This window comes from Neopsephotus bourkii, unplaced genomic scaffold, assembly GCF_033783945.1.
Source record: "Neopsephotus bourkii isolate Nb327-2 ecotype Australia unplaced genomic scaffold, CSIRO-AGI_Nbou_v1 NB_168, whole genome shotgun sequence".
Classification (NCBI taxonomy): Eukaryota; Metazoa; Chordata; class Aves; order Psittaciformes; family Psittacidae; genus Neopsephotus; species Neopsephotus bourkii.
This window is the reverse complement of record NW_026900684.1, coordinates 18,837,200-18,851,180: the sequence shown is the minus strand read 5'-3', so window position 1 is coordinate 18,851,180 and position 13,981 is coordinate 18,837,200. Positions and strand designations below refer to the sequence as shown.

Below are 13,981 nucleotides of genomic sequence, written 5' to 3'. Positions count from 1 at the left end.
TACCCTGTTCCCACAGCAGATTAGCTGGCACAACCATTCATTACTTGATGCTTTCCCAGAAAACCCTTTAGGAACCTACTCCCAGTCCTCCCCCTTCTCCAGGAGGGAGGCCAAGAAATAATTTCTGGGCTGTCCCATGGGGTGAGAGTCCTTTGGAACAAGTTAAAGCAGCTGACAAACGGGTGTGGCAGTGCTTGCAAAGGACACTGCTACTTAATGAGGAGCAGCCACAGCAGCTAATCCAGGTCTCCCGGGAGCTTGGGGTGTCCCTCTTGCTGAGAAATGTGCTTGCATGCTTATCTGTTGGCTGAGATCAGTAACTCTGAGAACCTGAAGCTCTGAGAAGCTTTCAGCTTGCTGTTTACTTTTCGCCTGTCCCAGCAAGTTTAAGGAACAATTGTGGAATATGTTTTCTCCTTAATGGATTTTAACTAGCTTTGTTTGAAAGATAGTTTGGCATCCAAGTTATAGGAAGGAACAGAAGAGCTGCAGTGCAAAAAAACCCAGTATATTCCCCACAGATATGCCAACAGTACTGGTATTTCTATGCCACTGAAAAAAATAAAAGGGGTAAAATGAAATCAGCTGCCAACAACCTGCTTCTTTTTTGGACAAGAGGAGTGTTAGTTAAGAAAATGCATAAGGGAGTTCTGCAAATTACATCTGAGGTTTGTGGTTCCTAAACAGAGGCAACTGTAAGTTGTAAGAGCATTAAAAATTTACCATCATCTTTTATGAATTGTATCAGCAGTTCATTATCCTCACCATTTTAAAGTGTGTCATTTTCAGTCATAATTTGTCTGTCTTTGACTCCCAGGCATTGGATCTTGTTCAGCTTGTGAATACTAGGTAAAATGTGAATGTTTCCTGCATGCGTGGGCCATTTTCTTTGAAAAGCACTGAGTATGAGAGGTTTAGTTCTTGTGTTCGCTTCATGGGTTATCTCTGGGCACTATTCAGGTTTTTACAACTTGCTTGGGAATAGGAATTCCTGAACTGATTGGGGTCTTCTGTAGCTACCACCCCAATAGGAAATACAGACATTACACACGTTTTCTGTGTGGTATTCGTGTTGCCTCAGCCTCCAAGGACAATGTTAATTCCTTGAGTCACACAGTCACTCAGGGCTTGGGTAGAAGTACTGATCTGGTGTGACATTTTGTCCCTGAGTGGTACCCATCATCTTGTATAATGTCCACAGATTTGACTTCTCTATGTAACTATGAAACTTCCAGTACTGGCTTGCACATGACATACAGAACCACTGGTATTATTTTACATTTCCTTTCACATCATTGATAAGAGCATTAAGTGATACAGGGCTTAGCACCAGCCTTGGGAAGTCACTGTTAGTACTTTTACCCCCTTTCTGAGGATCCCCTTTTACTACATTCTGGTTTTGACATAGTAGTTGTTCTTTCTTCTCGGCTGTGCTCTTTTGGACAGGGCCTATTTAATTGCCTGTGTGCTTTGTTTGGACATGAAGGGCTACAGTTTCCAAATATGGTTTCTCTTTACATGTGACTCGCTTATTTCATGTGTGCACACAAATCTTCTGGCCCTAGGGAGATTTTCCAGGGTGTTTATCATTTATAATTGAAGATGTTTATATGCACAGATACTCTAAAAAGGAAAATGCATGTGTCAATGCATGTATGTGTACATAAATAATAGTATTTTTAATGTTGTATTGGTGGTATTTTGAAAAGTGCATTATTTAATTTTCAGCCTGATGATATCTTTGCTGTGTGTTTCATGTTTCTGCCAGGGGGAAATTATTGCGTAAGTTAGTAAACACTGTTTGAAGACATTGGTGGTATTGAGCAGAACTCCAGCAGCTTAAAAACCCTCAGATTTTATCAGACTAGGCAAGATTTTTTTTTATTAAGAGCATCTAATTTGTGTATGACAGTGCAGTGAGGCAAGGGATAACTGCTTTTCAGGAGGCAGACATGGCCACATCCTCATAAAATCCATTACCTAGATCACTTATCTCTCATATCCTCTGGTGCTGTTCATAGAATCTCTTCTATTGTTGCTTCATATGCTGAGAAAATTACTTGGTGTGCAGCTAAGTATGAAAAGGAAAGAAAGAAGAGAAAGCACTTCAGTAATGATGATTGGCAGGACACTTCCTTTCCAAACATGTGTTCATTCTTTAAACATCAGTGGTGGTGGAGAGAAGTGATTATTCATATTTAGTTCCAGCCAGTGTCTTTTTTCCTTTGTTGAATCTCAGTAAGAAATTTGCAAAACAAATAGTTTGAACCCAGGTGTTGCCTTGGTGTAGGTGCTGAAGTGTGGTGGTATGTGTTGGTACTGCAGCAGCGTGGCTGGGTGCAGCTGACAAAGGGGGGTATATTGTTGACGGTATGGTAGCCTGGCGATGAGCTTTGGGTGGGCTAGGTGCATGCCCAGTGCCTTGCCTATGGACTTCCCACTCACCCCAGAGAGAGCACAGTGGCTGTAGAATCACAGAGTGGTTTGGGTTAGAAGAGAAATTCTATTTTGCTGTCTGTCTTACTGAAGTATTAACAGTACACTAAAGACCATACAGTCAATGGAAAGGATGCTGTGCCTGTCCTGAAAGGGTTTTTTCTTCCCCATTCTTTATGTATTTGGTGGTATCATAAATAGCCACTGTGGTGCATTGTTGCTGCCAACAGATGACTCTGGCCTTTCTGAAGAATAGCAATGCTAGAGTTGCATGAAACTTGCAGAAGAGGTTTTGTTTTCCACGGTTAATGTGGGAAAATAAATTCAACAAGTACAAATCCAAAACAAAATGCTGTATAATCTTAGTTTTCATATGTGATAACCCATCTCAACTTATGCAAGCTTAATAGAGTGTAAGAGGGCAGGGGGAGGGTAGGAATTCCTGCCTCTATCAAGTAGCAAGTTGGCTTAAACGTAAACATCAGTGAGAAGGAAGTGGAACTGTTTGGAGACAAGACTGCAGTTTTCTTGCAGCTTTTGTCTGCCTACTTTGTGCCACGAATACATCGCTTGTGGTCCTACCCATGATCAAGGGAGGTGAAGAATGAAGGAGTTGTGAGAGGCAGGCAAGGAAGGAAAGGAGAGAACTGATACACCATTGAGGGGACTCCAAAAGAAAATAAAAACAGAAGGTGCATCTGAAGATGCTGATGCTGCTGGGAGCCCTGGGCAGCGTTAACGTTCTCCCAGGGCATCTGTTTGATTTTAGCATGGTGCCATGCACTAATCTTCCTCACTGGTGCTAATCCATAAATTATTCTTTCTGGTTATTACAGCATCTGTTTTGTTAGTGAATTCTTTGTTGAGGATCTTAGTACTTTTAAGCTTGTTTTTGCAGGCAGGTCCCATGGAAGTTACAACAAAAGAGCTTGGCTGTAAATTCAGAGAACAGCAGCTACTTGAGTTACTCCACTTCTGTTTATTCAGCAAGCTGCTCTGGAGAACCCTTACTCCTTCCCCATGAAGCTGGGTCCTTAGTTAAATGTGGAAAAAGTATTTTTCTTTTATTGGCATCCTGATGGTAACACTCAGTTTTATATAAGTGTAATGATCTAGGAATAATTGTGTGTATGTATAAAAAAAGATTACCCAGGAAGAGGCAATTTGATTTATTGTCAAATTGTGAAACGGAACAAGGTGCTTTTGTTTTATACTGAAGCAGTTTTACCTATGAGAATAAAATCTGTCTCTCATGGGTTTAGTTGCTTAAGAGCACATATGGCGCATTTAATTTAATAGGAAGTCATCAAGATACTCATTTAATTGCCACAGATAAGAGCAGCCCAGTTCCATGATGGCGGAGTGCTTTATCAGCACTGCTGACTTTCCTAAAAAGGGGCCCTGTGCTGTGCTTGGCATTGGCTGTGGCGCAGCAGAACAGGCTCGTACTGAGGCAACGGGCAGCAGCATTACTAATGCACTTCTTCCAGCCAGCCTGCTGACAGGAGCAAATATTAAACAATTCAGTGTACTGAAGCGGAGCCGCTTTTCCATCGATCCTGTGTCTCCACTCCACGCCACCACTTTCTGAGGCTGCAGCTGCCTGCTGCTCTTGGTTTTGACAGAAAATGCCTCTGCCTCCTCCTGAGAAAGGTCACGATCTGCTTGGCAGCCCTGTGAAACGTCTGATATCCTCTGCTAACCTGCGCATGTGCTGTTTCTCCAGAAGGCCCATGGAGCTTGTGTTTAATTCCCATGACCTACATCTGTATGGAAGCCTATGGACTATGCTTTTGCCACAGCTTTCTCCCAGACTGGTGCCAGCCCTTGCTGGGGTTGAAAGTGACAATGCTTTTAATATTGACCCTTATTTTTGAAGACTGGCATGTCCAGCTCTGCCAGAATTAGCCTTTTACCACCTAGTGCTGAACTGGGGTTTTACGAGCTAAAATGTTGAAAGGATCTATTCTTTTATGTCCCTTTATCAGTTTGAGATTCCCCGTCACAAAGTGTGCCAGGTTATAACTGTTCACAGGGAGGGCAGCACCAGAAGTGTTTCTGTCCAGTGTCAGGGGAGATTGAAGGCAATTCCTTAGGCATTCTGGGAGGAGGAGGTGCAAAGGTGAGCAGTAAAATTTCGGGTATGCTCTTTCAGCAGCCACCAAACATTTCAGTGCACAGAACCTTCTTAGGGATTGAGTGCTGTTTGTTTTCCAAGGCTGCTGTGTCCTGGGAAGTAGCAGACTAGTTATGTGGGGCTTTTCTGTTACCATTCTTCCCAGCCTGAATTTCAACCAAAATAAAATGGTGTGCTTCGTTGTTTCACAGCAGTATTTGGTCAGCAGCCACAGATGCAGAAGCTGGAGCACTTGAGGGTGGCCCCCTGGGAACCTCAGTAAAAATAAGTTTGGCTTCTGCAACACTTATCTCTCCATTTCACATGTTAAGTGAAGAGCTCTTGTGTACTTCTCTGCTGTGTGTCCAAATCGGTTGGCCAACTACACCACAAACCTTCTGAACCCCAGTAGCATCTACAGCAACACAAAGCAATGGTAAATTGGCCCAGTTGCACCAGCCCCTGTAGAAACCTAGGTATGGTGAAGGCACGTGTGCGGAGCAGCATGGCTGAGCGCAGCTGCCAGAGGGGATATCGTGATGGTATAGTAGCCTGGTGATGGTATCCTAGAGCTAGGTGGGCTAGGTATATGCTCTGTACCTTGCCTGTGAGCCTCACACCCACCCCAGAGAAGAGACTGGCTGTAGAATCACAGAGCGGTTTGGGTTGGAAGGGACTGCAAAGATCATCTAGTTCCAGCCCCCTGCCATGAGCAGGGACACCTTCCACTAAACGGGGCTGGTCAGCGAGGTCCCTCCTGTAGCGGGGGAGATTGTGGGTGACTATGTATCACCCGGGGTAACATTTGGGAAGAAGGCCGAGCCGGTTACAGTTACTAGAAGGGATACAGAAGACCTTGTGGGATGTTTTTGTTGAAAGGAATTACCCGTCAGCTTGCGGCATTTCTTGCAGGACCAACCGCACATCCTAACCCTCTGCCGGTTAACCTGTGTCTGCTAGGGCCGGGCGCGGGGCGGGTGTCCCTCGCTCACCGGCGCCAGGGAGAGGGGCCGGCCCGGGCCCTCGGCGGTGAGGCGGTCGCCGTCAGCCGCCAACCGGGGGCCGCGGCCCATTCGCCCCTCCCCGGGGCCGGGCCGCGCCGCCGGCTCCCCGCGGTGAGGCGCTGGCGGCGCTGTGGGCGCGGCGACAAGCGAGGCGAGAAGCGGAGCGGGTGTCCCGATGGCCAGCATGGCTTGCGAAGTCATGCCCCTGCAGAGGTACGTGTGTGGCCGGGGTAGCCCCCGCCACCCACCGCGGCAAGGGGTTCTGCCGGGCCCACCGGCCCGGGGGGAGCCGCGGATCCCGCCCTGCCGGGAAGCGCGGAGCTGCCGTGGGCCAGCTGCCTGGGCGCCGGGATAGTGAAACAAGCCTGTTTATTAACGGGGGTCGGGGAGCTCTCTGGCATCCTCATTCGTAAAGGAGGGGGGGGAATCGATGCAGCGCCCCGAAATCCAGACGCTCTTCTTGCGGGGAGCCTGCTGCGGAGTGGGAGCGGCTCAGAGGTTTGTAGGGATTTAGGTGCTCCGGGGCCATCCCCACCTGGAGAGCGGTGGGTTCTGCCGGCACGCTGCGCCCGAGCTGAGCTCTCCCTTCCGCCGCTTCGCTGCAGCAGGGGCTGTAATGCGGTAAGGGAGCTTACCCTGTGCATACCTCAGCTCTAGCTGCCTGCTTCCACACCCGCCGGGGTCCACAGCAGCGCCGGCGAGAAGCTTCGTTTTCGGGGGAATAGGGTTGGGTTGTTTCCAGGGTGTCGAGACACGCCTCCCTTCAGCACCAGCTGTGAGTGCGTACCTGTGCTGGCATGTGCTCCTGCCACAGTACGGCACGGAGAACTGCAGTCGGGTTTCTGAAACGGCAGGGCACAGACCCACTGCAGGGGGTGGGAGTGTACATGCTCCTTTCAGAGTCGTTAATTAGTTTTTGTTAATTGCTTTTTCGATTTTCAAAATGAAGCACTCCATACGCCATCTAGCCTTATTCAAAGGGGCTGAATATTCTTCATGTAATCTAGAGTAAATAAGTAATTCAGCGTGCCATTTCAGCGCTGTGGGGGTGCTGTTTCAGCAGAAGCTAGTGGAGCTGCTGCTTACTTGGACATGATAAAATAATAACTGAAATTGCTGCCCAAAATGTTACTGTCTTGATAAAGCATGAGCTCCTCTACAGATAGATGTGGAGGAAGTCTCTGCAGTAATGCAGTCTCAGGGTTCCATGTTGATGACTGCAGAGAAACAAATGTGTTTTGAATGTCTTAACGAAGTAGTCATAGTCCATCTTTCCTATTTAACGGACCTGTCTCACATAATATTTTTAACCCTTTTGTGTTCCTGAGGATCTGACTGTAGTAGCAGCAGCGTCAGAACAAGTGGTTGTTGTTGTGCTCTTGACTGTTCCCCCCAGGGGATGATAGGTTTCATAGGATAGCTCTAATTAGACTCTGTTGTTGCAAGGATTAACTCTTGCTCAGTTAGAAATACATTTTAAAAGTGAAGATTTTTCTTCAAACTCCAGTTAAACCTTTAGCATGGTACAGAATTGCTTGATCTTCGCAGTTAAAAAAACAATTATTCACAAAACTCTGGCTGCTTTTCCATCTCCTTGATCTATTTTTAGGATGGCAATACTATACTTTTAGCACCCAGTTTTCTTTGGGCCTAGTAGCAGACAAGCACACACTGCTGGATCGCTTTATGGTGGCATTCTGCAGGTTGCACTTTTATTTTCCTATTCTTCCCCTTGGAACATTGTCTCCTCCCTTCTTAGCACAGAGTTTTGCTACAGAAGAGGGTCTTGCTGGATTTGAGCATGTTTTGTCAACTTCAAAAAGGGTGATGCCTGGTGGTGGTTAGTAGCAGCGTGAGTAGCAGCATGCTCATGATTCCTGTGAGACGGTGCACAGGCTGATGCTGCTGTTCCAGCTGAGGGCATGGACGACTCACACTCAGATTCCTGTTGCTGGGTCTAAAGCAGACTAGTGGCAGTCTCCAGGTGCTGCAGCTTGGGGGGCTTCCCAAGCTGGGAGCATCTGTCTTCCTCTCTCAAGAAAGGGAGTAAGCTGCCAGCAATAATCACACTTTGTTCCCTTCCTGGGTGGGTGAGCTTCCTGTACTGTCTTCAGGGCACAAGCTGGCTGTGCTGCACCTGCCATAGGAACCCTCCTGAGCTGAAGGGGTATGAAGGCAACTCTGTGGGTCTGGTGTGAAAACTTAGGAGAGGGAGAAAGGCTCTGTTTAAGTAGCTGTAACATTTAAATAGCATTTGCCACGAGAGTGGCAAAGTATTATATCTACCAAGGTATCATTAAGCTGTGAGTCTGGCTTTCTAGAAATCATATAGTGTGCTTGCATATAGCCATGTAGTATACAATGTCATTTTATTCTATATATATGTCTGTGGAGTGGCGCATGATGGGATATGGTGGCTTGCAGGGAGGATGTAACAGTGGGGAACATCAGGGTTATGTTTCACTGCATGGGAAGAGGTGGAAGGCCAACTGTGTTAAACCCTCCACTGCAGTAGGTGCTATATTGCTCAAGCACTCTAAAAGGCACCTATGAATGTCATACAGGTTGCATTACTGATTTTCTAACAACCTATCCACCAGTAGCTGTCTTCTATTGCTAATAGGCTAACATGTTTTCTGAACAGCATTAGCTTACTCTCATAACCTAGGTTCCTAGTTAGAGCATTACTCTTATTGGTGTTATGCTCTTATTGAGCATAATGCTCTTATTAGTGTGGTTTAGTTTGTTTATTCTAGCTCAGTCTATTGCAGATTTAAGCAAAGCTGTGCAAAGCTGAAACCTGTGGCACCTGCCTTTGCCAGTGGCATCTGCCGGTTTCTGCAGGAGATAAGAAAAGCAGGTAAACACTCAGGCCTTGTTCATGATCAGTGGCCTCACATTTTGTGCTTTGCAGAACCAAATGAAGGAAGAGGTAGAGTGAATCCATCACAAGTATTTCTAGAACGTGCATCTGATAGAAGTAGGGGGGAGCATGACTGATGCATTTCTAACCTGTACAACAGCAGTTCTCTGCATGGGCTGTCTCACTTGCAGTCATAATTGGGGTTGTTTGATTTACCTGGCTTGTTTGCTTGGGATCTTTCACAAATACCCAGTATTTTAACCTGAGAACTCTGTTTGTATTTCTGCTGTACTTTTTTATTGGCTTTTTTTTTTTTTTTAATGGCTGCTGTGCTCTTTTTAACAGATTAGTGAGCGTTTGTGTGTAAAGTTGTATCATAAATAAGTCTGATCCTTTGGACTTTGCTATTGCTTCCTGTACAAGGTACTGGGAGTGCTTGACAAGCCCTAGTGAAGTATGTTCTGGAATATGTGTGTGAAGTATGTTCTCTGAGGGTGGAGAGATCTGATTGGTTTGTTTGTTTTGGGCTTGGGGTTTTGGTCTGTTGTGGGTTTTTTTTCTGGTGGAAGAAAGAAGAGAAATTCAGACCTGTGCTGCTTGTCCTCCTCAAGTCATATTCATAGCCTATTGCAAAATGTATGTGATTTTTTGGCCTTCCAGCCTCACATTTGACCCACAGCCAAATACTCTGTCTTGTCACAGCTGTGATGTGGTGGGTGTACGAGTCTGTGGAAGCTCTTCCTGCGTACCGCTCCTGGAAAGGGGGTCCAATTAAATGAGGAAATTGATGTGGAAACTCTGTGCAGTGTTTGCCTCTGGAGTGTCTGCCTAAATAAGCAAGAAAATACAAATATTTACCTAAAAACAGGGCTCTTAGATACTTTTATTTGAAGCATGAAAGCTTTTAACAGTCCTGAAACTGAAATTGCTAGTTACCTGGTGACAGTTCTTACCATTACAATGCAACAGGTATGTGTGCATTATGCAACTTCACACTGTTAAATTCTGAGAAGAGGTGAGACTTTGTCTGGTACACTCATTCCGCCTCTTTCTGACCCATTTTCTAGTTTTATTCTAGTGAGGACTATTGCCAAACCACAGGTAGAAGGAAAGACACTGCCCTGTCTTTCATAATAAGCTCCAACTAGTTTAAGAAGTAAAACAACAAAAGCGAGCTGTTTAACATTGACGTCATTTTATAAAAGATAAACATATTTGCAATCCAGGAGGATCATGAGTAGGAAATAATTACACAAAATTATGCTGTCAAGGGTTCCAGCAGATTCAGATACGTTAATAGAAATGGAAAATCAGCCTCTTGCTCACAGTGGCATTTAATCAGCAAGAACTTCCTCTCATTTCAGCTTGCTATGGGATAGCCTGTGCTTCCCTGATGTTGCTTTGAAGTAGGAGGAGGTGTGCAAAAAGGCTTCAGCCTTCAGTCCAGGCAACATGCTTCAATCTCAGTGCCTTATAAAGCACAGCCTGCACAGTTCTGCCTGTGGATAATCAAGTATATTCTCAATGTGTATGGCTGTGGTATATGCTAGTGTTTCCTAGAATTAAAAGGCTACTCTAGGCTTGGGTATTTGTGTTTTAATCTTGGCTGTGGAAGATAGAACAAGAAATAGCACATGTTCCTTGGATATGTGATGGATCCTTCATATTCACCTCAGCTTGTCTCTATGAAATAGTAATATTGGTATTTCAAATGCCAGATAAAACAGGAGACAGAAGCTCATGCTTTTGGAAGGCTCCAAGGGATCTCTCCACGAAGAGGTCCCTTTCTGTGACCCCCCCTGTTACATTGCTGCACACTGATCTTGCAGGCTTAAGACTTAACTTTGAGAGACCTTGAGGAAAAGCACTGCTGAAGAAACAGCTTTGAGGAAGATGGCAGGATCCTTTGGAGATTAATATTTAAACCAATACCAATCCACCCCACCCAAGTTACTGGAAATATTTTGCAGAGTATGTGAGTTCAGAATAAAGAAGCTGGGTTGTCCACCCAGTATTATGACATGTGGTTCATTTGGTTGATAGCATATGCAGGTACTTAAGCAGGAGCTTAACTTGTTTTCAGTGGTAAGCATGGGTAGGTTTAAGTGTAACTATAGTGAAGACTAGAAATAAATATCTGAAACAACATGTTATAGTTGTGACTGTGAGATTTCAGGGAAGATGCTAATGTTTGCATGGATATAACTCTCACAGAGAAATAACTGTTAGTCATTTGTTTCTTAGTTACTATATAGAGCATTCCACCTCCCTGCTCCTCTGATTAAGGATATAGAGCAAGGGTGGTATTGCCTAACAATTGATGGTAAGTGCTGACTTTTAACGATGACCATTGTATCACCAGTGTTACCACGTTAGATTAAATTTGTTTGCTCTTGCATCAGGGGTGGTATTATTCTTCCTTCTTTTGCATAACATACCTCAATATTTATTTGAAGGAAATTTGAGTCTTCATTTGAAGGAAGAAGCTTATGTTTATTGCCTGCTAGTTCTCAATTGCAAAAACAGTACCTTTTACCCACTGCTGTGAAGCACAAGCTATGAGTAAATCATTCTATTGAGAAAATAAGTATGCAATAAAGTTTCATGAGCAGTTTCAATCTTGCATTTGTTGCAAGCTTGTAATAACTTTTACAGGGAAATGACGTAGGGAAAAAAGGTGCTGAAAAATTCATGTCTAAGACAAAACACTCAGCAAAAAGCATTACTATGGCCTCGAAATTTAGGCTTTCTTGAAGGTGTTTTAAGTGTTGTTAATATTGAATGTCAGAATAAGTAAATAAACAATGTTGGTAAAATCCTCTGCTTTTACAAAAATGGCATGTCTGTTAATCCAAGGTGACACAGTGGTTCTGAATGGTGAGAAGAAGACAAGAGGAAGATAACTTTGAAGTCTTAAGACGTCACCCAAACTTAGCCTTCCTTTTCTTCCCCCCCAAAAGCTGCATTAACTTTTGATATCGTTAGTAATTTGATGCCACTGAATTTTCAATGCCTTTTTGTTTGATAGCATTAACATTAGAAGCAGCTATCTCATTGCCTGAAAGAAAAGCATTCTCACTAAAAAATAATTAATTTCTTTTGAAGTCCAGAATATCTGTGGTGGAATAGAAAGTGAGCAATTTCTTTATCTAACTGTTGGGGTCAGAACAAATAGAACCTGTGACAAGGCATTAGGAAAACATGACCTTGGCTGAGCAGCATGACCCTGCCAATGTTTAGGCCCTTCATCTCTGGTGCAAAATGTTGACACTTGAGTCAAAGTACATTTTCATTATTGTAAAAAAAAAATAATAAGACCAAACAACAAAACCCATTTTCTTAATTATTTAATCAACTGAATATGCCATGACTTTTGAAAAGTGATGTGGAGCAGTAGCTTTACAATGGAGGTTCCAGTGCCAGCAAGCTGGGACGGAAGAACTGCTGATAATTAAGTGCAAATAAAACAAGAGGGAAAGGCCCTGAGCTACCCTCTGATCTGGGGTGAGAGCTCAAGCCAGTGAGGGGGCTGGGACTGGAGTATCCTATATGCATGTAAATAAATTGGGAACTCTGTATAAATGGGTATTTTACAGCTTGAGGTCTGGAACAAGCCAGCAGTTCCCTTATTCTTTCTTAAGGACAAAATGAGATATCAGGGAAAGAAAATAACACCATCATCATGTATTTGAGAATGTGGTGGGTGAACTGTTGCCTGTAACATTCCTGTTGCAAAAGGCGAAGGCAAAAAAAAAGTATCTGTGGTTCCGTAATAGAAATTTATCGTTTAACAGTTAGTCTTCACCCAGGCTTTCCTATTTCCTTCTTTAGAGGCAGAAAGGATGTGTTGCGTAAATGCTGTACAATACATGTGCCTGAAAATCCTAAGGTGTGCTAAAATAGGGGATGAGCAATACTGGCATTCCTTCCAGCCTGGCAAGTTTATTTTGTTAGCTCAATGGAGGTCACAGACATGACAATATTACTTCCTTTGCTCTAAAATCAAGAGAACAAGTTTTTTTCAGTTTGGCTGGTATTTGTTTTTGTTTTTAGCAAGAAGGAAGTCATCAGATATTTAGGTGTCCTTCAGGAGTGTGAGAAATTTCTTTCCCAAGTATTGCATTGAAGAGCAGCTAATTCCTGTTTAATCCCTTGGCTTAGGGGAGCTATGTATATATCTGAGAAGAAAGAGACTGCTGTGTTTTGCACTCACCTGCTTGGCCAGGTGATCACTGAGACTTGAATAAATAACTAGGAGATTTTTTAAAGTTATTTAATACCTCCAGTGCCTTCTGGCCGTAAAAAATGAGTATAGCTGGAAAAAACTTTAAGGGTACTGAAAAAACCCACATCTAATTTACTACCAAACGTGTCTGCCTAATGGATGGATTCTTTGCTGGGCAAGGTAGAAATTGGGACTGTGCAAAAGGTGCACATCAGAATGACTTGTCCCCTCCATTTACTGTGGATGGCTGACTTGATTTGCCAGACCACTTACTGTGCCGGGTATTAAGCTTTCCTTTCTGGAAGGGTTGTATATGCTTTTAACCAAAGAGGAATTATGGAGCCTAAGTACAGTACAGTTCAATGTTACACATATCTTAATGACTTCTAGCATTTTCTTTTGGAAGGATACATGATAGAAAGGGCTTCCTAGCAATACTAATAAACCCTTCAGTACAAGGTGTTTTAAAAACAAGCAGTTGTTTATTGATCAGCATAGAGTGATAGTGACTAAGAAGGTTTTAAACCAATTTCTAGCCTGTTCATTGTGTAATATCATCTAATGATCATATATGATTCATATCTCGCACATTTTTCTTGCTTGTCTCTTTTATTTCCAAAACCATGTGATTAGGTATACACAGGTTTAAAACCTCTCACACACTTTTCATTTATTTTATTAAACTGATCTGTGCTTGTGTGTATAATATAAGCACATAAATTTATTACCTTACAACACAAACAATTCATTATTTCATAAATTATTTTAATTATAACAGAATCCTTGTGCACTAATGTTTGCAGTAGGACTCAGTAGTTTCACATCTAGTTTGAGGGTTTGTGAATTACAGTTGTTGAATAGGTGCTTTAAATCTAATTTATACGACTCACGTCTTTCACCTTCCATGGATGAGTTGACTGAGGTGCATGAAGTTGATGAGTTGACAAAAGTGCATGAAGTTAGGGAAAGGTGTTTGGGATACTGTTTTTAATGATTGTGGGGTGAAATGGATAACGTGCTTCCCTCATCTGCAGGAGATCTTTTTAAAGTTAGAAGATTTTGATGGTTTTTTCAAGAGTCTAGATTTCATACTAGTTAGCTTTGAGCTCTTCATCCCAGATGCAGCTATTGGTCAGTGCTGCACCTGTAAAATTGTAAAGCACTATTGGATAAGAGAGGTAATGCACAGCTACAATTATTATCAACCATGTGAAATTTTGAAACATGATGATCAAATGAAACCGGTATTTGGTTTCTGACTTCTGAAGCTTCTTTCTCCCTCATTCCCAGCTAATGTTCTTAAAATATTTGTTTCTGCTCAGTTTCTTTGTGTGAGT

General features: G+C 43.3%; 1 protein-coding gene across 7 annotated transcripts in view; it reads left to right on the top strand.

Moving 5' to 3' along the window:
- FAM13A (family with sequence similarity 13 member A) overlaps positions 1-13,981 on the top strand; it is a 134,363-nt gene that overhangs the window by 66,696 nt on the left and 53,686 nt on the right. Inside the window, exon 1 of one of the 7 annotated variants that reach the window (XM_061374659.1) lies at positions 5,648-5,769. The exons of 4 other annotated variants lie outside the window; for them this stretch is intronic. In XM_061374659.1, the coding sequence (XP_061230643.1) occupies positions 5,732-5,769 (38 nt within the window). In that variant the 5' untranslated portion in view covers positions 5,648-5,731. Of the gene's footprint in view, positions 1-5,647; positions 5,770-5,971; positions 6,055-13,981 lie in introns of those variants that run through there. 2 more of the 7 variants (XM_061374669.1, XM_061374651.1) reach the window with 2 other exon arrangements.